At 42.9% G+C, this 25,298-nt stretch overlaps 1 protein-coding gene across 1 annotated transcript; it reads right to left on the bottom strand.

Annotated features, from left to right (window-relative positions):
* Nucleotides 1–1,562: 1,562 nt before the first annotated feature.
* On the bottom strand, nucleotides 1,563–24,426 carry LOC139414392 (transforming acidic coiled-coil-containing protein 1-like). Its single transcript, XM_071162308.1, has 14 exons — nucleotides 23,809–24,426; nucleotides 22,943–23,046; nucleotides 16,749–18,456; nucleotides 16,207–16,242; nucleotides 11,251–11,311; nucleotides 10,341–10,569; nucleotides 8,545–8,597; nucleotides 8,293–8,433; nucleotides 7,783–7,859; nucleotides 7,594–7,637; nucleotides 6,968–7,134; nucleotides 6,374–6,480; nucleotides 4,854–4,974; nucleotides 1,563–1,855 (listed from the first exon to the last, which is right to left on the bottom strand). Exons 1-14 carry the CDS (start codon nucleotides 23,973–23,975, stop codon nucleotides 1,787–1,789), a joined length of 3,084 nt encoding a protein of 1,027 aa, XP_071018409.1. The 5' UTR covers nucleotides 23,976–24,426; the 3' UTR covers nucleotides 1,563–1,786.
* Nucleotides 24,427–25,298: the final 872 nt, after the last annotated feature.

Raw genomic sequence — 25,298 nt, 5'->3', positions numbered from 1 at the left:
TTGTAGGATTTTTAATGAATTTATTTGCAAATTATGGTGGAAAATAAGTATTTGGTCAATAACAAAAGTTTATCTCAATACTTTGTTATATACCCTTTGTTGGCAATGACAGAGGTCAAACGTTTTCTGTAAGTCTTCACAAGGTTTTTACACACTGTTGCTGGTATTTTGGCCCATTCCTCCATGCAGATCTCCTCTAGAGCAGTGATGTTTTGGGGCTGTTGCTGGGCAACACGGACTTTCAACTCCCTCCAAAGATTTTCTATGGGATTGAGATCTGGAGACAGGCTAGGCCACTCCAGGACCTTGAAATGCTTCTTACGAAGCCACTCCTTCGTTGCCTGGGCGGTGTGTTTGGGATCATTGTCATGCTGAAAGACCCAGCCACGTTTCATCTTCAATGCCCTTGCTGATGGAAGGAGGTTTTCACTCAAAATCTCACGATACATGGCCCCATTCATTCTTTCCTTTACACGGATCAGTCGTCCTGGTCCCTTTGCAGAAAAACAGCCCCAAAGCATGATGTTTCCACCCCCATGCTTCACAGTAGGTATGGTGTTCTTTGGATGCAACTCAGCATTCTTTGTCCTCCAAACACGACGAGTTGAGTTTTTACCAAAAAGTTATATTTTGGTTTCATCTAACCATATGACATTCTCCCAATCTTCTTCTGGATCATCCAAATGCTCTCTAGCAAACTTCAGACGGGCCTGGACATGTACTGGCTTAAGCAGGGGGACACGTCTGGCACTGCAGGATTTGAGTCCCTGGCGGCGTAGTGTGTTACTGATGGTAGGCTTTGTTACTTTGGTCCCAGCTCTCTGCAGGTCCATTCACTAGGTCCCCCTGTGGTTCTGGGATTTTTGCTCACCGTTCTTGTGATCATTTTGACCCCACGGGGTAAGATCTTGCGTGGAGCCCCAGATCGAGGGAGATTATCAGTGGTCTTGTATGTCTTCCACTAATAATTGCTCCCACAGTTGATTTCTTCAAACCAAGCTGCTTACCTATTGCAGATTCAGTCTTCCCAGCCTGGTGCAGGTCTTCAATTTTGTTTCTGGTGTCCTTTGACAGCTCTTTGGTCTTGGCCATAGTGGAGTTTGGAGTGTGACTGTTTGAGGTTGTGGACAGGTGTCTTTTATACTGATAACAAGTTCAAACAGGTGCCATTAATACAGGTAACGAGTGGAGGACAGAGGAGCCCCTTAAAGAAGAAGTTACAGGTCTGCGAGTGCCAGAAATCTTGCTTGTTTGTAGGTGACCAAATACTTATTTTCCACCGTAATTTGCAAATAAATTCCTTAAAAATTCTACAATGTAATTTTCTGGATTTTTTTCCCTCATTTTGTCTGTCATAGTTGAAGTGTACCTATAATGAAAATTACAGGCCTCTCATCTTTTTAAGTGGGAGAACTTGCACAATTGGTGGCTGACTAAATACTTTTTTTGTCCCACTGTATATATATATATATATATATATATATATATATATATATATATATATATATATATATATATATACATACATACCTGTATATACACTCATTGCTGTTTCACTGTTAATTTGTTCCAATCTGAAACAATAGGGGTGACTACTGCATTCACTCGCTATGTGTTTGAGTAATAAAATCAGAGATGGGTTCAGATTGTATAGAAGTGTGTACAGTAATTTACCAGCTAGCTACAGTGGGGATGGTTAGCCTTGGCTGCAATGGAAAGGCATAGAGGAGAGAAGTTGGTGGAACAGTACATCCAACAACTCCGACGTTTATGATTTCAGGTCTGATCAGTCTGATGTTCCGAGCTTGGCTATTAGTTCGTCACAGATCTTTGTGAGCTCCTCGATTTCTTGATTCTGGGTAGAACAGAGAGATCAGAGAGATTGTTCAATCAAGGTACAAATGTGCAATTCTGCATTGAAACCCTAGATAACTAATTAGATGGCTTAGTTATTATTTTACTATCAGTGATTCTTACCTTCTGATAGAGGGATTCTCTTGTCATTGGAAGCTACCGATAAGTAACACAATTATTGTATCCAGTTATGTATCCAGTCTTTTACTATAAATTACTTTTACAGTAGGGTTGAAATGTGGGAACCCGGTTACCAAGATTTACTGAAATTTACCAAAATGCACAAAAAACCCTCCTTTTTCACGGGATAAATAACTGCGAGAAACCGGTCAATTATAATGAATTATTTATATGAACAGCATGACGTGGAATGTAACTGTTAAATTATATCAATGTCTAAATCTGGATTCTCTATGGCCTCTGTGGTCACTGCATGATGAATCATAAAAACTCAGGCTTGGGACCGACAGCCCATCTCAGTTTGTAGAACTGTCATCTCATCCTGATAACTTGTTTTATTGTGACAGGTAGACCTACATTTGATGCAGCATAGCATATGCTACAGTAATATAAATACCGAATGTGCATCTCCATCTGGCTTTCGGGGATCAACATATTTTTTAATTGTAAAGATGTTTTAATTTTTTATTGCAGCTGCAAGGCTTTAAAACCCTCCTATATAGTTGCTTTAAATCAGTGGACGAGCAAGCACTCTCTCGCAGATTGTCTCTCTCTCCATCAATTCTGAAAGAATTCAGACCCCTTGACTTTTTCCACATTTTATTACGTTACATACTTATTCTAAAATGTATTAAATACAAATTGTCCTTATCAATCTACACACAATAACCCATAATGACAAAGGGAAAACAGATTTTTAGACATGTTAGCAAATTTATGAAGAAAAAAAATATATATATAGAGGTCGACCGAAATTTGTCTTGCCACCTAAAACCCTCACAAACTTTTAGAGACGCACAATTGAGAGCATGTATCACCGCGGGCTGTATCACCGCCTGGTACGGCAACTGCCTCGCTTGCAACCGCAAGGCTCTCCAGAGGCTGGTGCGGTCTGTCCAACGCATCATTGGGGGCAAAGTACCTGCCCTCCAGGACACCTACAGCACCCGATGTCACAGAAAGGCCAAAAGATCATCAAGGACAACAACCAACCGAGCCACTGTCTGTTCACCCCGCTATCATCCAGAAGGCGAGGTCAGTACAGGTGCATCAAAGCTGGGACCGAGAGACTGATAAACAGCTTCTATCTCGAAGCTGAGGCCATCAGACTTCTAAATAGTAATCATTAGCACATTAGAGGCTGCTGCCCTATACATAGAATTGAAATCACTGGCCCCTTTAATAATTGGAACACTAGTCACTTTAATAATGTTTATATATTTTGCGTTACTCATTTCATATGTATATACTGTATCTTAGTCAATGCTGCTCTGACATTGCTCTTCCAAATATTTATACATTCTTAATTCAATTCCTTTACTTTAGATTGTGTGTTGTTAGATATTACTGCACTGTTGGAGCTAGAAACACAAGCATTTTGCTACACTTGCCATAACATCTGCTAAAACACTGTATGTGACAAACAAAACAAGACTCTTCCTCGAGCTGGCAGCCAGTAAGTAGCTTGTAGCGTCATACCCAAAAACACTCGAGGCTGTAATCGCTGCCAAAATGTCTAAACCTATTTTTGTTTTGTCATAATGGGGTATTGTATGTAGATTGGGGGGGGGGGGGGGAGAGAAATATTGAATCCATTTTAGAATAAGGCTGTAACATAACACTGTGGAAAAAGTCAAGGGGTCTGAATACTTCCCGAATGCACTGTATAAGCCTATATATAGGATGTCCTAGTCTACCTTTTTCAGGTAATCATTTCAATGCAGTATTAGCCTAGCCTTATATTTACATAATGAGAGGTTATGCATAATAAGCTTCTAACTTATAGCCTCTGTCTCTTGCGCAATAAGCACGCACCTGTGCTCCGCTGGCCTCTCGCTGTAAAAAGAAAAAAAGGCTCCTTAGCGCTTGGAGTCCTATGCAGGAAAAGCTAGAGTAGAATAGCTTGCTGGGCATTTTTTGTAGCATTTCTTACACCAATAAACTATTCGAAGAGTGGCGCAAGCTCTTGTATGCTGAATGTTAAATACAGCAGCCAATAGTACTCAGGGGTAGTCTGAAAGAAGAGCGAACGCACGATGGCGGTAGACTATCGTGGGCTAGTTATAGGCTAGTTATTTATTCAGACCCATAATAATTCAGACTCAGACCCATAATAATTGAAAGCCTTCTGCATCTCATTCTAGTCCTATATTCTTCAAGGATGTCATTAGAATAATGAAGATGAGGACAACGAAACGTATTTAATTTAACTGTTGCGAGGAAGGAATGAAGTAACACTAGAGAGAGAAAGAGGTAGGCTAATAACATTAGGGGAAATATTATGAACAATTAAAATCAAATTCGCTAGCCTATACTTGTAACTTTGTAGGGCGCATGTGCTGCAACAGAATCGCATGTTCTCTCAGCTTTATCATGGTTTGAACGAAGTGCGTAATTCCATTCCATTTAATATAGTGCAATACAGTTTACACTCAAAGGTTACTGAAGCTTGATTAATTGATTTACCCATTGCATAGCTACATCTACTGTATGTGATTTTATGTTTTTCTGTTGTGCGTAATGTGCGGTAGCTGTATTTGATAATGGCACAATCATTTGGCCTTTTTTGGGCTTGGACTCATAAATGTATTTAGTCAGGCTCAGGTTGCATCAGGTTTGAATTTGGATCAAAGCTCTAATCACATCCAGACATAAACCTATTTATATGATTTTATAATGCTTTTGAATGACACCTGCAGTTTTGGCGGGAAATACCAGGTTACCTGGGAGGAAAGTGATTTATTCTCAGGATGTATTCAACCTGATTCTACAGACATATTTCCCCAAGTGGAGTAAGTCAAGTAAATGTTGTCAAATACCTTATGGTGGAGGGCTCTCTCCAAGGAGTCCACCTTCATCTGCTCTTTCCTCAGGCTGGCATGAAGAGCCACACTCTCTGAGTCGGCCTTGGAGCGCACCTGGGCTATGTCTTCATTAGCCCTGCAACACAGCAGAGAGATAAACGTTAGAGAAAGAAAATAATGAAAAATAAAAGACCTCCAAAGGAAGATCTCTTCCCTCTACTGTGTACTGTACCCAATGAGCAATAGGCTAGATGATAGGAATATACACAACATGACCAAAAGTATGTGGACACCTGCTAGTCGAACATCTCATTCCAAAATCATGGGCATTAATATGGAGTTGGTCCCCCCTTTGCTATAACAGCCTTACTCTTCAGGGAAGGCTTTCCACTAGATGTAGGAACATTGATGAAGGGACTTGCTTCCATTCAGTCACAAGAGCATTAGTGAGGTTGGGCGATTAGGCCTGGCTCGCAGTTGGCATACAAATTCATCCCAGAGGTGTTTGAAGGGGTTGAGGTGATGGCTCTGTGCAGGCCCATCAAGTTCTTCCACACCGACCTCGACAAATAATTTCTGTATACACCTCGCTTTGTGCACGGGGGCATTGTCATACTGAAACAGGAATGGGCCTTCCCCAAACTGTTGCCACTAAGTTGGAAGCACAGAATCGTGTAGAATGTCATTGTATGCTGTAATGTTAAGATTTCCCTTCACTGGAACTAAGGAGCCTAGCCCAAACCATGAAAAACAGCCACATACCATTATTCCTCCTCCACCAAACTTTACAGTTGGCACTATGCATTGGGGCAGGTAGGGTTATCCTGGCATCCGCCAAACCACAATTTGGCCGTCCGACTGCCAGATGGTGAAGCATGATTCATAACTCCAGAGAACACATTTCCACTGCTCCAGAGTCCAATGGCGGTGAGCTTTACACCACTCCAGCCGACGCTTGGCATTGCACATGGTGATCTTAGGCTTATGTGTGGCTGTTCGGCCATGGAAACCCATTTCATGAAGCTCCAGACGAACAGTTCTTGTACTGACATTGCTTCCATAGGCAGTTTGGAACTCGATAATGAGTGTTGCAATAGGGGACAGACAATGTTTACGTGCTTCAGAACTCTGCGGTCCCATTCTGCGAGCTTGTGTGGCTACCACTTCGCGGCAGAGTCGTTGTTGCTCCTAGATGTCGTTGTTGCTCCTAGATGTTTCCACTTCACAATAACAGCAGAAACTCTAGCAGGGCAGAAATTTGACAAACTGACTTGTTGACGGTGCCAAGTTGAAAGTCACTGAACTCTTCAGTAAGGCCATTCTACTGCCAATGTTTGTTCATGGAGCTTGCATGGCTGTGTACTCTATTTTATACACCTGTCAGCAACGGGTGTGGAGGAAATAGCCGAATCCACTAATTTGAAGGGGTGTCCACATACTTTTGTATATATAATGTATTTAAGATTGTTTTATAATCTCTTTGGGTAAAATAAATCAAAATTATATTAAACTAAAGTGTAAGTGTCTATCTTTACTTGACTAGTTTTTCCTCAGCGTGGATCTTGAGTGTGTGGTATCTCTGCTCCTCCTGTCTGACGCGGACCAGATACTCTTGGGCACACTTCTTCAGCACCTCTTCATTCTAGATACACACACAGACAGATCTGAAATTTAATTCAGCCGAATGTATTGTTTTGGCGGGTTGGTATTTCTCCATTACAAGTAGTGATAATGAAAGGTCAGATAAAGGAGAATCAAAACCTGAAGTAAAACACAGAATACAACATGGGCAGACAAAGGTTTACTTCAACTCAACAGTCTTTGAAGTACAGTGAGAGAACCTTGCTAGTGTAACGTTAACACAAGTCACGCATAAGCGGCTGGTAGGAGGAGCTATAGCAGGATGGGCTCATTGTAATGGCTGGAATGGTATACATGAAACTGTATCAAACATATGGAAATGATGTTTGACTCAGTCCCATTTACTCCATTCCAGCCATAACAATGAGCCTGTCTGCCTATAGCTCCTCTCACCAGCCTCCACTGGTATCACGCACACCTTCTTAAACCTTCTCTCTAGTCTCACGTTAACATATACCTTCCTAAACATTCGCCCTAGTCTCACATACCTTCTTAAAGCCTTCCAGGATGGTCTTCATGTTCTCGTAACGTCTAAAGAGGTCCGAGAGTGAGCGCTCCACAGAGTTGAGGTCGGCCAAGGCCTGGTCCCGCTCCAGAGTCACCTGCTGGACACTCTTCTGGGAGCCCAGGACACTCCTCTTGTGCTGCTCATCCTCTGCAAAGTTTACAGGTCAAAGGTCACTAAGTTGAGATACGTCCAAACAAGGACAAAGGGTACAAGGGTGTCCCAATAGCCTAAATAGGCTTGCTATCATCGTCTAGTTCCATGAATTTGCGCTGGTGTTTAAAAAAACAAGAGAATTCAATCAAATTATATCAAAAAGGGAATACAAAGATAATTGTTCATTTGTCAATACATTCATTTCCATTTCCTGATGAATAAATTTGCAACATTTTCTAAAAACATGTTTTCACTTTGTTATTATGAGGTATTGTGTGTTGCAGGGGAGGAAACAAATAATTTGACCCATTTTGAAATCAGGCTGGAAAATGTGGAATAAGTCTAGGGGTATGAATAAGCTGAAAGTCATAAGCTGGTAGGTATCAACTATATTGCTTTCACCAATCCTGTGATTTCATATCAGTGCAGATAATTAACTCTTCAAGAACTTACCAATCATCTGTGCAACTGTTTTCTCGTACTCCACCACTATTTTCCTACAAGAGATGAATTAACAGGAGGAGAGATATAAATACAAAGAAAAAGGTTTATTTTCAGTCTAAAAGCTTTCTTGTGAGTTTTCCTGTGATATATGATTCACTTTGAATTATGTCGAACTAAAACAACAGTGCCATATAATACCTCATCTCTAACACCTCCATATGACTGTCTTCATACTTTCTCTTCCACTCGTTGGCCTCTATCTCTTTAGTGATTATCTGTTGGGAAGAAAACACTGTGGTTAACATAGGCTTGGCAGGCATCCAGTTGTTTGCTACAGATGTAGGATCTTAATTTGAGCCAGTTTCTACAGCTGGAAAATAATCCTGCAGCAACAGGAAATGTCCATTATTATATTGATCATAATTAATGGACATGTAAGGGGTTGTTTTATCTTAAAGGGAAAATGAAGTCTGAAATTTCAAAGTGAAAATTACAAACTTCAGAAACCTTTTTAAATCTAAAATACAGTTTTCCTTTAGGTTGTGTTCTTTAGGGCAGGCAATGGGAAACGAAAATTATAATTTCTAATTAGATATATCCAGATAGTCCCTCCCTATTTCAATCTGTTTTCTTCAATTTGGTGCCTAATGAACATGACCCAGATATTTTCAGTTTGGTATAATAACCACTATTGGTCAGTTACTATACCTCCTCTCTGATCAAGGTGAGCACCGCTGCTTTGTCCATCTCATTTAGCGATATGGTATCCATGGAGGAGGGACTACCTTTGTCATCGTGTCCCTTGCAGCCAATCAACTTTGGCCTTGGGGTGATTGACAGCTCTTCACTCTGTAGACACCAAGGACAAAACATGTCAATCTGTGCTCTAATGCAAACTGGCTTCTATTGAAAAAGCATAACAAATCTTAGAGACAAATTAAAAGATCTAAGCCTACTTACTGAAATGCAAATGTCATTTTCCTTCATATTGTGTGTTATCCTCGCCTGTGGCCCTGAGAGGAAGACAATAATACATTAATTAGTATTATGGGGATCAGAGTGTGTGAGCGGAGCTGGAGTTAAATATTTTCATAAAGAAAGTGATAAAACACTCAGGTCCTAAGTCAAGGTGACTTACAAAGATGAGGACCAAGAGCAAGAGAGGGAGTGGGGTGATGTAGTGTCAACAACTAAAGAATCATTGTGGAATCTGAAAAGACACTTATCCCAAAAGCATGATGGTGTACATACTACGTGCACATGCTAGCAGAAAGGAACTAGGTGGGTAGATAACTAAGTGAGTCATTGTAGCAAAATATTTACAGTGCCTTTGGAAAGACCCCTTGTCACGCCCTGACCGTAGAACTCCTATATTCTCTATTTTGGTTAGGTCGGGGTGTGACTAGTGTGGGCATCCTAGTTTCTTTGTTTCTAGGTTGGCTTGGTATGGTTCCCAATCAGAGACAGCTGTCTATCGTTGTCTCTGATCAGGGATCATATTTAGGCAGCTTTTTCCCACCTGTTTGTTGTGGGATCTTGTTTGTGTATAGTTGCCTTGAGCACTGCATAGCTTCACGTTCGTTTTGTTCTTTATTGTTTTTTGCCGGTTCGCGTAATAAAGATGATGAACCCAAAGCACGCTGCACTTTGGTCCGATTCTTACAACAACGGACGTGACACCCCTTGATTTTTTCCACATTTTGTTATGTTACAGCCTTGTTCTAAAATTGATTAAATAAAAAAATATCCTCAGAAATCTACACACAATACCCCATAATGACAAAGCGAAAACAGGTTTTAGAAATGTTTGCAAATGGATGAAAAAAAAAAACAGAAATACCTTATTTACCTAATTATTCAGACCCTGAAAAAAATTACAACTCTGCGTCTCTGTCCAGCCTGGCAAGAGTGGCCAAAAAGGTGTTTCGCATGACCAGTGGCTGCAAGTGTGGAGAGGATATTATCAGCTGCTGGCCGGCTGATAATATAAGCAATTAATCTAATAAGTCCTTTTTCTGTCTGTCTGCTGACCTATTTAGTGTTTAAATGCTGTTTAATATGACATGTAGCCTATTTAAAATTATGTTTGCTTCTTACATTCACCTTTTCGTGTATATTAAAATACTTTTCATTCAAATCCATATGGTTTGGTTTCAAAACTTAAAAACCAATTGGTAGGTCCAGGCAGTCACAATAATAGATGGGTGTTGATTCAATTGTGATTTTAATGAATGGAGCGAATTTGGAGCGTTGAGCACTGAGCGGTTTTTAGCAGTGCTGTATGAAAGGACATGGAGCGCTTGAGCGGTGATTCCATGAGCAATGAGCGGGATTTCCAACCGCTCAACTCTGTTAACATGCTCTGATGGGGATGGAGATGGAAAAGTCATTTACTCAACTTCTGATTTTCAATGGCCAATAGACGGCAGTAAAAACTATTATGGGACTACAATCCCAGAGGCTCTCCAGAAACTGCTTTTCTGCTGTCTGTTATCATTGGGTTTACTTGATAGCTACCTACACAAATAGCTAGCTAGAACAAAGTGTTAATAAGATAATTTCACTTAAAAAGATTAAAAGCAATACAAATAAAGTGTAATCTAATGGAGCTAATCTAATGGATTGTCTAAAACTGCTGGCATTAAGTTTTGTTTTTTGTTTTCTAGCCCCTTTAGACTTTTAAACAGAGTCCCTTTGACTACGTCTTGGTCATTGAATAAATCTAAAGAACGCCCTGAGAGCCAAACCAAACTTACCATCCAGCATTGCCTGGCTTTTGACATTGTCTGTGATGGCCAGGCCTTTGGTTGGGCCTTTAGCTGGGCCTTTGGCACACACTGAGTCTTCTTCCTCCTCCACCTCCACCCCGGCCTCCTCCTTGGCTTTCTGGCTCATGATTTCACTACAAGCCAGCTTTTCCTCATCGGTGGCATGGCGAACGCGGCGGGGCATTTCTTGGACCTGTGACACAACCACATCCTCTTCCTGTAAACAAGAGAATGGAGTGTCAGCATACCGTCAGCCTACAGTCAGATAGAACACCTGTGGTGTATTTACTATATTGAATTGAATGTATTCCATCTGGTAAGCTGGGATGGGAACCACGGGCTGGGAGCCACACTGTAAAATCTGCATAGAGAGTCCACCAACAAAAAACGTAAACAATGCCATAATATTGCACGGTGGATTCCATATGCATTTTAACATGCAAATAGCACTTGATTTCTACAATATTTTTGTTTTGTTTCTCAAAGTAGTAGATTAGGTGGTTCACTTGAGGTAGTTTAATAGTCAATTGGAGTGTTATGGGATGCGATAAAACATGATGGCACATGGCATCTACAGACTGATAAACACGTGCTGAGTGATGAGTCATGCATCTGTCAACACGCCAGGGCTGTACCGCAGTGCTATGGACACAATAATGAGAGTGTGAGAAAGGGATGCACTTGTCAGCATGAAAGAAAGAAGCTGTGTGTGTGTGTGTGTGTTTGTGTGTGTTTGTGTGTGTTTGTGTGTGTGTGTGTGTGTGTGTGTGTGTGTGTGTGTGTGTGTGTGTGTAGGTGAGGTAACCTACTGAGTAATAGACATTGCAGTGCCACTGTAGCAAGGTTATATTCAACTGATATTGCACAAGCACTTACGCACACGCACACACACACATACCTGATTGCAGACATTCAGGACCAGGGACTGGTTTTCATACTTCTTGACCTTACACGAATTCCTAGAGGAACACCGGAAGAGGATTTGTAAATACAGAATATACAGTAGCATTGGTTATTAGGACATTGAACATGTAATTGTTCGGGACATGTATCTAATAAACTGTACATTTAATTTTGAAATTTTTATTTCACCTTTATTTAACCAGGTAGGCTAGTTGAGAACAAGTTCTCATTTACAAATGCGACCTGGCCAAGATAAAGCAAAGCAGTGCGACACAAACAACAACACAGAGTTACACATGGAATAAACAAACATACAGTCAAAAATACAATAAAATAAATCTATATACAAGGTGTGCAAATGAGGTAGGATAAGGGTTGTAAGGCAATAAATAGGCCATAGCGGTGAAATAATTACAAATATAACAATTAAACACTGGCGTGATAGATGTGCAGAAGATGAGTGTGTCCTAATAGAGATACTGGGGTGCAAAGGAGCAAAATAAATTAAATAAATAACAGTATGGGGATGAGGTAGTTAGATGGGCTATTTACAGATGAGCTATGTACAGGTGCAGTGATGTGTGACCTGCTCTGACAGCTGGTGCTTAAAGCTAGTGAGGGAGATATGAGTCTCCAGCATCAGTGATTTTTGCAGTTTGTTCCAGTCATTGGCAGCAGAGAACTGGAAGGAAAGGCGGCCGAAGGAGGAATTGGCTTTGGGGGTGCCCAGTGAAATATACCTGCTGGAGCGCGTGCTACAGGTGTGTGCTGCTTTGGTGACCAGTGAGCTGAGATAAGGCGGGGCTTTACCTAGCAAAGACTTATAGATGACCTGGCGCCAGTGGGTTTGGCGACAAATATGAAGCGAGTGCCAGCCAACGAGAGCATACAGGTCGCAGTGGTGGGTAGTATATGGGCCTTTGGTGACAAAACGGATGGCACTGTGATAGACTGCATCCAATTTGCTGAGTAGAGTGCTGGAGGCTATTTTGTAAATTACATCGCCGAAGTCAAGGATCGGTAGGATAGTCAGTTTTATGAGGGTATGTTGGCAGCATGAGTGAAGGAGGCTTTGTTGCGAAATAGGAAGCCAATTCTAGATTTAATTGTGGATTGGAGATGCTTAATGTGAGTCTGGAAGGAGAGTTTACAGTCTAACCAGAGACCTAGGTATTTGTAGTTGTCCACATATAGTTGTGCACATATTCTAAGTCAGAAACGTCCAGAGTGGTGATGCTGGACAGGCAGGCAGGTGTGGGCAGCGACCGGTTGAAGAGCATGCATGTAGTTTTACTTTAATTTAAGAGCAGTTGGAGGCCACGGAAGGAGAGTTGTATGGCATTGAAGCTTGTCTGGAAGTTAGTTAGCACAGTGTCCAAAGATGGGCCAGAAGTATACAGAATGTCTGTGTAGAGGTGGATCAGAGAATCACCAGCAGCAAGAGCGACATCATTGATGTATACAGAGAAGAGAGTCGGCCCAAGGATTGAACCCTGTGGCATCCCCATAGAGATTGTCAGACAACAGGCCCTCCAATTTGACACACTGAACTCTGTCTGAGAAGTAGTTGGTGAACCAGGCGAGGCAGTCATTTGAGAAACCAAGGCTGTTGAGTCTGCCAATAAGAATGCTGTGATTGACAGAGTCGAAAGCCTTGGCCAGGTCGATGAATACAGCTGCACAGTATTGTCTCTTATCGGTGGCGGTTATGATATCGTTTAGGACCTTGAGCATGGCTGAGGTGCACCCATGACCAGCTCGGAACCCAGATTGCATAGCGGAGAAGGATCGGTGGGATTCAAAATGGTCAGTGATGTGTTTGTTAACTTGGCTTTCGAAGACCATAGAGATGATATATATAGGTCTGTAGCAGTTTGGGTCTAGAGTGTCTCCTCCTTTGAAGAGGGGATGACTGCGGCAGCTTTACCATCTTTGAGGATCTCAGACGATACGAAAGAGAGGTTGAACAGGCTAGTAATAGGGGTTGCAACAATTTCGGTGGATAATTTTAGAAAGAGAGGGTCCAGATTGTCTACCCTGGCTGATTTGTAGGGGTCCAGATTTTGCAGCTCTTTCTGAACATCCGCTATATGGATTTGGGTGAAGGAGAAATGGGGGGACGCTTGGGCAAGCTGCTGTGGGGTGCGCAGGGCTGTTGACCGGGGTAGGGGTACCCAGGTGGAAAGCATGGCCAGCTGTAGAAAAGCTTAGATTGTAGGATGGCCGGGGTGTTAAGCTGTGAATGGAATTTATATGTTAAAATGAATGATTAGAATATTACACCCTGAAACTATATAATTGTATGAAATTTATTAGAATCATCAATGAAATACATTAGAATCATCAAATTATTAATGATGTGTGTAGTCTTAGTCAGTAAAATTATAATAAATGATGTGTGTAGTTTTAGTCAGAATTAGGGTAAAACAATATATCTGTACAATATGTCCCTATAGTATCTTAAACACAGACTGTCTGTAGCTGGGCCTCTGTCTGTTTCATTCAACCAGTATCTTACAAATCCTGGGTTGCAGACTGAGTAGTTTAATCGAATTGGGTTATGAACATTGAGAACATAATTCTCATGACATAAGCACATCTCAGTTTAGGTCACCTAACAGCACGAGCTCTGAAGATATATGGGGGGCAATAAATTCACATATGGTGTCCAGGGCACAGCTGGGGGCAGATGGTGGTCTATAGCAAGTGGCAACGGTGAGAGACTTGTTTCTGGAAAGGTGGATTTTTAAAAGTAGAAGCTCAAATTGTTTGGGCACAGACCTGGATAGTAAGACAGAACTCTGCAGGCTATCTTTGCAATAGATTGCAACTCCGCCCCCTTTGGCACTTCTATCTTGTCGGAAAATGTTATAGTTAGGGATGGAAATGTCTAGGTTTTTGATGGTCTTCCTAAGCCAGGATTCAGACACGGCTAGGACATCCGGGTTGGCAGAGTGTGCTCAGGCAGTGAATAAAACAAACTTAGGTAGGAGGCTTCTAATGTTAACGTAGATGAAAACAAGGCTTTTACGGTTACAGAAGTCAACAAATGAGAGCATCTGGGGAGTGGGAGTGGAGCTAGGCCCTGCAGGGCCTGGATTAACCTCTACATCATCAGAGGAACAGAGGAGTAGTAGGATAAGGGTACGGCTAAAGGCTATAGGAACTGGTCGTCTAGTACGTTCGGAACAGAGAGTAAAAGGATCAGGTTTCTGGGCACAGTAGAATATACTCAAGGTATAATGTACAGACAAAGGTATGGTAGGATTTTAATACAGTTGAGGTAAACCTTTGCATTGAGTGACGATGAGAGAGATATTGTCTCTAGAAACATCATTTAAACCAGGTGAGGTCAATGCATGTGTGGGAGGTGGAACTAAAGGGTTATCTAAGGCGTATTGAGCAGGGCTAGAGGCTCTACAGTGAAATAAGGTAATAATTACTAACCAAAACAGCAATGGACAAGGCATATTGACATTAGGGAGAGGCATGCGTAGCCGAGTGATCATAGGGGTCCAGTGAGTGCCTCAGGCGGGCCGGAGACACGTCGATTTAGGCAGCTAGCGGGCCGGGGCTAGCTAGCAGAAGGGCCTTAGAGGGACGTCGTGACGGAAGAAGTCAGTAGTAGCCCCCTCGTGCTGTAACGTCGGCAGACCAGTCTTCGTGGATCAGCAGGGATCTGTGTGGTGAAAGGGTCCAGGCCAATTGGCAAAATAGGTATAGTGGACAAAGAATTTGTCTGATTGGCCTCTTAAGCTAACAGTCCGAAATGCTCTAGACAGCTAGCGGGGCGAGGCTAGCAGATGGTTGATACACACTTTTCTCCCATTGGTCTAATCAGTATTGCACAGCACTGTCATGACGTTGCCCTCTTTGGGTACAGCATCCCCCTCTCCCTGTCTCCTACACCCAGGTTGCTGTGGTCAGAGAGAGGTCGTAAATTCCTGGAGGAGATTATATCCTCATGGCCACAGTATAGAGACGTCGAAACATCGAAACACCGAAACATCTATTCTATAAAGACATGAATGAATGTCACTCTGAACTATCCATTCAAACTCCAACAGAAACAAACTTTTCAACAGACACACCGACAACACATTGAGCGTAAATACAGTATATATATTGATTGCAATTGTTCCCGAATGAGTGAGAGTTAATGTGCAAAGGATTAGCATTTCAATTGTTATAATTATCAACTGTGTGTTGTCTTATCTCAGTCAACCCCCACTTCCCTTTTGTACAACAAGCCGCCATGCAGGTTTAGCCCACTAGGGCACATTCCCCTATCATTTCTTGTAACCATATTAATTTTGTTTGTTTGTGTGTGCACTTCTGTGATTGTTTATTTAGTTAATAAATAAATGATTTAAGACAATTGATGTATGGATGTCATAGTGAAGACTTGGTTCGTGCAGATAACCAACAATTTACGACGTTTGGAATGAGACTAACGTGAGGTAAAATAATTAATTAATTAATCAAGAAGACCAATTGATCAGATATTAAAATATATCTGAAAAGTTGTATTAGGAAAATTATAACTTTGTAATTTGAATATATGCCCCGACTTCCTAGTTAATTAAATTTGCCTGATTAGTTCATCACAAAATGCTAATTACAGATAATTTTTGATAAAAACTAAAAGTCTTAATTTAATGATAGTAAAGACACGACAGCACTATGCAAAATCCTATGCAGATAGAAATCTGTTATTTAACTCTGCAAAGACTCACAAGGCAACCATTAAGGAAATAGCCTACTAGCTGATGAAGGCATGTTTTTTAAGGGGGAAGGTTCACGTGCCAACATGCAGGAGTGCAGGACACTAAAAGCTCCTTCACTGAGCTCTCATCATAACAACACATGCAATAGGACTGAAAGCAAAGATGGCAGACCAACCCAGAGAGAGAGAGAGAGAATGAGTGAGGAAAGAGGAAGTACTACTTACAACAGAAAACAGAGAAACTTCACTTGTTCAGTGGTCCTGAGGCGAATGAACACAAGGTGGGAGGAGAAGCAGAGAAAAGGTGCACGATAGACAGACAGTTGGTTGGTAGGGTTGGCGGGAGAAGGTCGATAGGGAGTACAGCGGGAAAATGAAAGATGAGGGAGAGAGAGAAGGAGGAATGAGTAGTGATGTACTGCTCAGCATTATGAGATAGGTTTCTAGGAGTTGGTTTGGCAGCAGGCTTCTGACACAAACATTATGATGCCAGTGGCCTTGCAAATGGCAAAAAGATATTTACCAGCCTAATGTGAGAACCATGAAGCCAAGTTTGGTATCACATAGGCCATTGAGCAATATCGAACATGTTTACTCACTTTCTGACAGTATTGTTTTATAAAATACACATTGCCAAGTGTTTTTAAAAGACACGGAAAGACAATTGAATGCTTTCTTCTTGTTAAGACAATCCACATTCTGAAAGCAGAACTAACATGAAGAAGGCTATACTAGTGTTGGAACACTAGTGAGTGTAGTGGACTTACGTGATGATCCTGTCCTTGCTTTTCTTTGGAGTCTGACACATTCTCTTCCCCTCATCCAGGGGCCGCTCCAGCTTTGGTTTCACTGCTTCCTCTGCTGGAGGAGGAAGTGGGGTATCCCGGGAGGTTGAGTTCTCGCAGCCCAGGGCTGTAGATGGCTTAAAGGGGTCCACATAGTTGTCAAAGTTGTGAGGATCAAAGCTGTAGGATCCTTTGGGCAAAACCGAGGAACTACTTATTTTGACACCACCACCCCAGAAGGGGATCAAATTAGGGTCATCCCACTGGTTGGGGTCAAATTTATAAGTGGACTTGGGAATAGGAACGTTGTCCAAACTTAAGGAGGGACCTGGCATGGAAAGTGGTTCGGAAGTCGTTTCTGAAACCGGCTCTACTACCGGGTGAGCTATTTCTGGTTCGGGTGCCGGCGTCGGGGCAGGTGCTGTTGTCATTGCTTTTGCCCTTGGTTTCTTGACGGCGAGCTTGCTGCCGGGCGTTTTACCCATCCTCCTGGGCGGTGTTTTTTTTACCTCGCCTGCCTCGTCTAACCCAAACTCTATCTCCACAGGCTTGGGCTCCTCTGATGCCTCCGACGCTGAATCTTTGACCTCCTCAACATCCATTTTAGGTGAGGAACTAGTCCCACAAAGCGGTGGAGAAGAGCTGCATACAGGTAACGACCCCAGTGTGGGCAGAGAGCTAGGTACAGGTAACGACCCCAGTGTGGGCAGGGAGCTAGGTACAGGCAGCGACCCCAGTGTGGGCAGGGAGCTAGGTACAGGTAACGACCCCAGTGTGGGCAGGGAGCTAGGTACAGGTAGCGACCCCAGTGTGGGCAGGGAGCTAGGTACAGGTAGCGACTCCATTGTGGGCAGGGAGCTAGGTACAGGTAACGACCCCAGTGTGGGCATGGCATCGGCTGGCGGGGAGTTCTGAATCTTGGAGCCGCCGCTGGCGAACGGATTGAAGCTGCCGTCGAATTGGTCCAGGTTGAAGTTGGATCTAGCCTTAGGGACTAGGGTGATATCACTGTCCCCATCCCTCTGTGCACTAGCCCTGGAAAAAGCTCCCTTTATCTTCAGGGAAGGGGGTGTGGTTTTAGTGGGTTTGGCCTGAGGTTCAGGGATGGTCTCTATGGGGTGTCCATTACAAAGCGTCTTAGTAATGCTAGCCTCCTTAGTTAGGCCTAAGTCTAGAGAAGTAGCCAGTGGTCTATCCTCCTCAATTAGGCCTAAGTGTAGAGAAGTAGCCAGTGGTCTATCCTCCTCAGTTAAGCCTAAGTCTAGAGAAGTAGCCAGTGGCCTCACCTCCTCAGGTAGGCCTAAGTCTAGAGAGGTATCCAGTGGTCTATCCTCATCAGTTTGGCCTAAATCTAGAAAAGTAGCCAGTGGTCTATCCTCCTCAGGTAGGCCTAAGTCTAGTGAAGTAGCCAGTGGTCTATCCTCCTCAGGTAGACCTAAGTCTAGAGAAGCAGTGGCCTTTGCAGCTCCATTGATCTGGGCTGATGGGCCTGCTATTGCGGGTTGAACCTCTGCAGTGTCTGTGGTGTTGGGCAGTGTTTGTGGCCCCTCCTTAGAGTCCACAGGGGCCTCCTCCTCAGGGACCAAGGGGGGCTTGGCCTGACCCATGTTCTGGTTAAATAGGAGGCTAGGAGCTGGATCTCTGGCTGGGCCAGACACTATCAGCTGTTCATCCTCCTCCTCCAGGGCATCTGGTGAAAGCAGGAGAGGGGATTTGACAAGTCGACTCAAAAACAAGTAGAAAACATAGCCACAAATGCAAAATATTATCAAACATATTATTTGGAGTGTGCTGTAATTTCAACAAAATAGCCTTCTCAAGGCAGGTTGCTAGCTGCAGTATTTATATTAAGAAAGGTTAAGAGAAAAGCTACCAATCCCACAGTAATATACAGTTGCATGCATATATTTCCATGGTTACGCTATTCTTTAAATACCTAATATCATAACAATGCATTCATGTGACTGGAAAACTGTGATAAGGAAATATAAAAGCTATAATGGCAGGTAGACTAGTGGTTAGAGTGTTGGGCCAGTAACCGAAAGGTTGCTAGATTGAATCCCCGAGCTGACATGGTGAAAATGTATTGTTCTGCCCCTGAACAGGGCAGTTAACCCACTGTTCCTAGGCCTTCATTGTAAATAAGAATTTGTTCTTAACTGACTTGCCTAATAAATTAATAACAGATCAGACTGCGAGAGCTGTTGATTTTGCCACACTCCCTTCAGAATGTACAACTGTTTCATGATGGCTGTCATCTTCAAAGTAGTTTTCATGCAACAGTCTGTTGCTAGGAGACAGGGGTCAGCCTCTGACCTAGATTATTTATATACAGTGGAGTGGAGGAATTAATTTGCTACAGCGTTTAATGCAGCATTGATCCTCATATTCCAAATATTTAGAGCTACTGTAATCATTACTAAGCAAAGTCAAATCCGCCATCGGTATGTTTACATATATGTGAGTGTGTGTGTGTGTGTGTGTGTGTGTGTGTGTGTGTGTGTGTGTGTGTGTGTGTGTGTGTGTGTGTGTGTGTGTGTGGGGAGAAAAGCAAAGAGAGAGGCTGAGGAAGAGAGTTATAACAACACTGGTGAATAGTCCATTGCAGCCTTACTTACAAAGATACCCTAGTACCCAGATCTATAATATTTCTGCTTGCACGTGTATCATGTCAACTAAATTGATCAAAAACTATCTGATTAACTGTTCTAGAATCAGTTCATCAGAGTTCAGATCACTGTACCCAGGGCTTCAAGGTTATAGGTTGTATGTTTTTATTGAGATTACCAGTACAAACAATAAAAATCATAATACAAAAGGTTAGGCTATGTTTTACAGTGCATTTGGAAAGTATTCAGACCCCTTTACTTTTTCCACATTTTGTTACGTTACAGCCTTATTCTAAAATAGATTACATTGTTTTTGTCCCCTCATCAATCCACCCACAATACCCCATAATGACAAAGCAAAAACTGAAATATCACATATCACCAATATCACCATATCACAGCAGGTAAAATGTGTCTGTCCTCGGTTGCAACACTCACTACCGAGTTCCAGACTGGCTCTGAAAGCAACATCAGTACAAGAACTGTGTGCGTTTCCAAGGACAAACGCTACATACCCAAATGCATAGTGCCAACCAATGTTCCCTCCCCCGGGACTGCCACTCAGAAGAAATATCAGCCTGCACAGAGAAGCACGAGAATGAACTTCACTCAACTTTCTAGTTTTCCCCTTTACTTAAAACTATTAAAGTTTCCCTCTACTGTGGGAATTTCCAATATTAGCCACTTTCACTGCAACATACCGAAACAAAACAAACTATGCAAGACTTAGTATGCAAAACTAACTATGCAAGAGATTTTCTTGTAGGCAGAATGCACTGGAGTAGGATTCTATTACATTAAAAAGCACGACACGAAGCCCGTACTCTACAGACCAGAGGGACAAAACCAATCAGAGCTGCAGTATCCCTATATGCAAATAGACCATTGTCATATATGGATCTGTGTCATTCACTTTGAACTGGACTGTGTTTACCGCATGAGTGGTCTCGAGTAGATGCACTTGTTCTGAGATCAAAGCAAAAGCTGCATGTAGCCACTTGTGCACATTTGCTCACATTCTTTGCTAGCTCATTTTTAGTCAGCAATGGGGGAGTGGTTGCTTCCTACAAGAGTACAAAATGTCATTTCTAGCCATCTGAGTCAGGGTAAAGAGCTTTTTTCTGTCTTCAAGGGGCAGTGTTGTATTTTGAGACAGGCTTGAATAAGCTAAGTAGCTTAAATCGCAAAAACAGGTTTTTAAATGTTTTTGCAAATAAAAATAAAAAACTGAAATATCACACTCTGTACTTTGTAAGTATTCAGACCCTTTACTCAGTACTTTGTTGAAGCACCTTTGGCAGAGATTACAGCGTCACTGCACAGCTATTTTTAGGTCTTTCCAGAGATGTTTGATCGGGTTCAAGTCCGGGCTCTGGCTGGGGCACTCAAAGACATTCAGAGACTTGTCCCGGAGCCACTCCTGTGTTGTCTTGGCTGTGTACTTAGGGATATTGTCCTGTTGGAAGGTGAACCTTCGCACCCAGTCTGAGGTGCTAAGCGCTCTGGAGCAGGTTTTCATTAAGGATCTCTCTGTACTTTGCGCCATTCATCCTCCCCTCAATCCTGACTAGTCTCCCAGTCCCTGCCGCTGAAAAACATCCCCACAGCATGATGCTGCCACCACCATGCTTCACCGTAGGGATGGTGCCATGTTTCCTCCAGATGGGACACTTACCATTCAGGCCAAAGAGTTCACTCTTGGTTTCATCAGATCAGAGAATCTTGTTTCTCATGGTCTGAGAGTCTTTAGGTGATTTTTTGCTAACTCCAAGCGGGCTGTCATGTGCCTTTTACTGAGGAGTGGCTTCTGTCTGGCCACTCTACCATAAATGCCTGATTGGTGGAGTGCTGCAGAGATGGTTGTCCTTCTGGAAGGTTTTTCCATCTACACAGAGGAACTCTGGAGCTCTGTCAGAGTGACCATCAGCCCTTCTCCCCTGATTGCTCACTTTGCCGGGCAGCCAGCTCTAGGAAGAGTCTTAGTGGTTCTAAACTTCTTCCATTTAAGAATGATGGAGACCACTGTGTTTTTGGGGACCTTTTGAAATTAGATGTTAGGTGAGCAGGTGTCCACATACAGGACAGACAACATAGTTGGTTATTTTTGTGTACACTACTAAAGGTTTTTAAAAGTACCGCAGCTTCATGCTAGCCGGGTTCCAGATCTGTTTGTGCTTATTTGGCAATACAGCACAAACAGATCTGGAAACATTAGCAAGACAGCACAAACAGATCTGGAAACATTAGCAAGACAACACAAACAGATCTGGAGACCATTAGCAAGACAGCACAAACAGATCTGGAAACATTAGCAAGACAACACAATAGGGCCCAGATTGATCCAAATCTATCTGATGGGGCCCATCAATATAATGGAGATATTTTAGTTCCATCACATGGGAAGTCACTCTCATGATCTTTGACCCCTCCCACTGACAATTAAAAACAAGGAGGAGCAACTGCTTTTGTTCCTGGGTGACCTCCTGAGTTCCATAGTCAAAAGCCAATTCCCATGCAGGTCGTGGTCCCATTCTCTACCTTTTACTTATCCAATGTTACAATAATAATATTTTATTTGGGACACATATGCTATTCTTGTGGAGTAGCCTCCCTCAGTTTGACCTGAATGGATAAGATACGTTCTTTATTCAGCCCATGACTACTCCCTCACCACATACGTAATTGTTGCTGTGAATAAGGTACTTGTGTAGTTTAATACCAACCTTTAAGTGCTATGTAACTTTAATGGCCTTCATGAATTTCTAACAGTCAGATACATACCTAGAAAAGTACGGTAGGCAGACAAACCACATGTCTTCAATTACCTTGGCATGGTACACCTCCCTCCATTTGGCCACATGTCAGACGGAACAGAGTTAAAATAGCTCAACAGTAGGTGCAGTTTAATCTAATGTAGTAGCAGTCCTTTGAGAGCAAACGCAATCTGCAGTTTCAGTTAAGAAAACATTATTAATGGACAGTCATCAAATGGTCTGAAGCACTAAATCTACTTGATTCCACCAAACACTGTATCTTTTGTTCATGAAAAGAGCCTATTGAAAACCATGTCTGAGGGATTGTTAAAAGTTGAAGCACCATGCGCATGTGTGCACACACACACAAACAAACGGTTCCCTGCAGGAAATGGACAGACAGAATGACAAAGCTCTATTGTTGCCATGAAAACTCCAAAAGAAGCCAGCCAGCTAGCATTCTCTCCAGGTGATGGTCAGTCAATGGTTGCGTGGTTGTGGGAGTGAAATTAAAAGGATCTTGGGGTGTCATGGTAGGCCATACCATGTACTGTAGATGTTGCGAGGGACTATTTTGTGGCATAATATCCCTATAACATCCCTTCCTGTGAAGTTGCTATGTGTGGTATGTCATTATGGTATGGTTGTGGTATGCTGTCATGCTCTGTTGTTGCTGACTCATGTGCCCAAAAATAATTGCCCCTTCAGGGTTAGACAACTTTTTAAAATTGAATTGAATACTGGCATGTACATTTTTTTGGCATGTCTTGTGCCTACTTCTATCTGTGTTGAAGGCAAGCAGCAATGATCTCACCTGCTCTGTCAGTGGTGAAGGTCTCCAGCTCTTCTGGGACTTGGAGTGGAGCGTGGACAGGGCTGTGAGCCTCTGGGGTTTCAAAGTGGCCCTCTGAGTCTGAACTGGAAGAGAGAGAGAGAGAGAGAGAGAGTGAGATGAGTATGGTCATATCACTAGAATATCTGGAAAAACAAACCTATTGTGTACATAATATACTATATGTCCTCTACATGTTGTAGTATGTGTAGTTATTTAAATGTAATGCGTTTGCATAGCTGCCATGTGCAAGACCAGTTGACTACATCTGATAAACAACTAATAGAAGCTGTGATTGGAAACAAGACTCACCACCACTCAATGCTGTGCTATAGGTATAGTAATTAAACACTGCTATAAAAATATATATTTGTATACTGATCTCTCTCCATCTCTATCACACAGCCTTGCGTGATAACACTATAAGCAGGGGAATGTTTTCCCCCCCACAAGGAACAGGGACACACAGTGTGTGCTTAATTAAGATGGCATCACTCGTTTGTATCTGTCTGTGGTGTGGGACAATAATAAAATAATAAAATAATAAAATACCTGAGGCGTGTGAAAATTCTCACACACACCTCACACACACACTCGTGAATTAACCAGTAAGCCTATAACACAACATTGTTTGGGAGAACCTTACAGTAGGGAAAAACAGTTTAACAGTCAAATGCATTTTTCTCACTTTCTCTGTCTCTCTGCTCATCCCCCCTTTAGAACAACACCAACTCACAAACCCCACAGGTGGAAAAGCAAAGCAGGTGTCCCTCTCCCTCCAGCTGCCTTGCGGGGCTCTCACTGTTAAAAGGCTTCAAGGCTCCAATGTAGCCAACAAACACACTCGCCTGCAGCCTTGAGATCTCTCTTCTTCCTCCTCCTCTCGCTGCCCTCCACAAGGCAGCAGTCCATCTTCCACCTTCACCTCCTGGCCCTCCACCTCCTCTCCCTCCTCTGCTCCCCGGACTGCTGTCCACGTCCACTTGGCCCATGACATGGGCGACAGCCAAGACATCCTCGACAACAAAGTTTTTGGCTTTCTCCTTTAGTCTGAGTAGAGTCAATAGACACTATCGGTTTGAATTGTGTCTGAATATACACTATTGGTCTTCTTCTCCCCCTCTTAAAGGTCTTCCACTAGTAGTAGCTCCTCTGGACTGTTTTCTTCTTCATGTTAGTGAGCACCTCCCCCTGAAGAGACGAGACACTCCCTCCACTCCGCACTTTGCTGTTGATGCTCTATTTGGGAACTTGTTTTTCATAGAATGGAAAGAGGCTTCTAGTCTTCTATCCTTCTCTCTCTCTCTCTCTCTCTCTCTCTCTCTCTCTCTCTCTCTCTCTTTCTCTCTCTTTCTTTCTTTCTGTCACGCGCCCTCTCTCTCAGCCACTGGGGCAGTCAGAATATCACAGCAATGACCGGCTAGGCTTCCAGAGCGCTGCCTAGCTCTCACTTTCTGTCTGTCTCTCTCTCTCTCCCTCTCTCTCTCCCTCTTTACTTCAGGGACAGCCCATTGTGAAAGAACATAGGGAGAGAAAGGAAGCTTGCGGCTTCAAAAGAATGCTGTGTTCTCAGGACCAGTGAGTCTGGCGGCCCCTGTGGTGACAGAGTGGTAGCTCCCAGTCAAGCAGCCATTCCACACTCATGCAAAAAGCAGAGGCAAAACAAACTAGGGCTGATGAGAGGAGGAGTGAGTCTGGTGTATCAGAGTGGTGGAGTCAGTGGAGCTCCATGTTTTACAGCACAGAGGGGTTTGGAACCGTGCACCCCCGTCCTCAGGCTGTTTAACCGTTAACTGTTTCCCACCTCCAACGACCCAACCAGGCAACGACAGATAGCCAAGCACGACTGGACCATACCGGGGAAACCTGTTCTGGCTCATAGCCCCCAGTCAATGCCTGACTCACGGACCCAATGGCCACTGTCACTCTCTGGCTCCCTGTTCCAATAGTCATTAATTCCCTTCCTTTCCTCATTTCCTTAAAAATTTTCTTGTTCTTCATGAACGCTGACATGACAAGGTCTTTATTGGTTAAAGTAGAAATCTGACCGTATCTTTTCCCTCGTGCCTATCAGTTGTCACCAAGGAAAGGAGATACGGTGAGGAAGCCATTCTAGATGATTGAAACACGACCTAGCTAGCACTGATAACACTGATGTCTGCTTGAAATACCTGAAGAGCCTGGGGGAGTTAGCTGTTTGTTCACCTCCAATTATACACTACATTACCAAAAGTATGTGGACACCTGCTCGTCAAACATCTCATTCCAAAATGGGCATTAATATGGAGTTGGTTCCCCCTTTGCTATAATAGCCTCCACTCTTCTGGGAAGGCTTTCC

This window comes from Oncorhynchus clarkii, chromosome 7, assembly GCF_045791955.1.
Source record: "Oncorhynchus clarkii lewisi isolate Uvic-CL-2024 chromosome 7, UVic_Ocla_1.0, whole genome shotgun sequence".
Classification (NCBI taxonomy): domain Eukaryota; kingdom Metazoa; phylum Chordata; class Actinopteri; order Salmoniformes; family Salmonidae; genus Oncorhynchus; species Oncorhynchus clarkii.
This window is presented reverse-complemented; position numbering and strand designations above follow the sequence as displayed.

What these genes read in the sequence shown, in the direction of transcription:
- LOC139414392 (XM_071162308.1), bottom strand. Translation starts at nt 23,975, where the DNA reads ATGTCTTGGCTGTCGCCCATGTCATGGGCCAAGTGGACGTGGACAGCA. An exon ending in AAGCCAGGCAATGCTGGATG is followed by an intron (nt 8,598 to 10,340) that starts GTAAGTTTGGTT and finishes TCTTCCTCTCAG; the next exon opens with GGCCACAGGCGAGGATAACA. An exon ending in AAAATGACATTTGCATTTCA is followed by an intron (nt 8,434 to 8,544) that starts GTAAGTAGGCTT and finishes TGGTGTCTACAG; the next exon opens with AGTGAAGAGCTGTCAATCAC.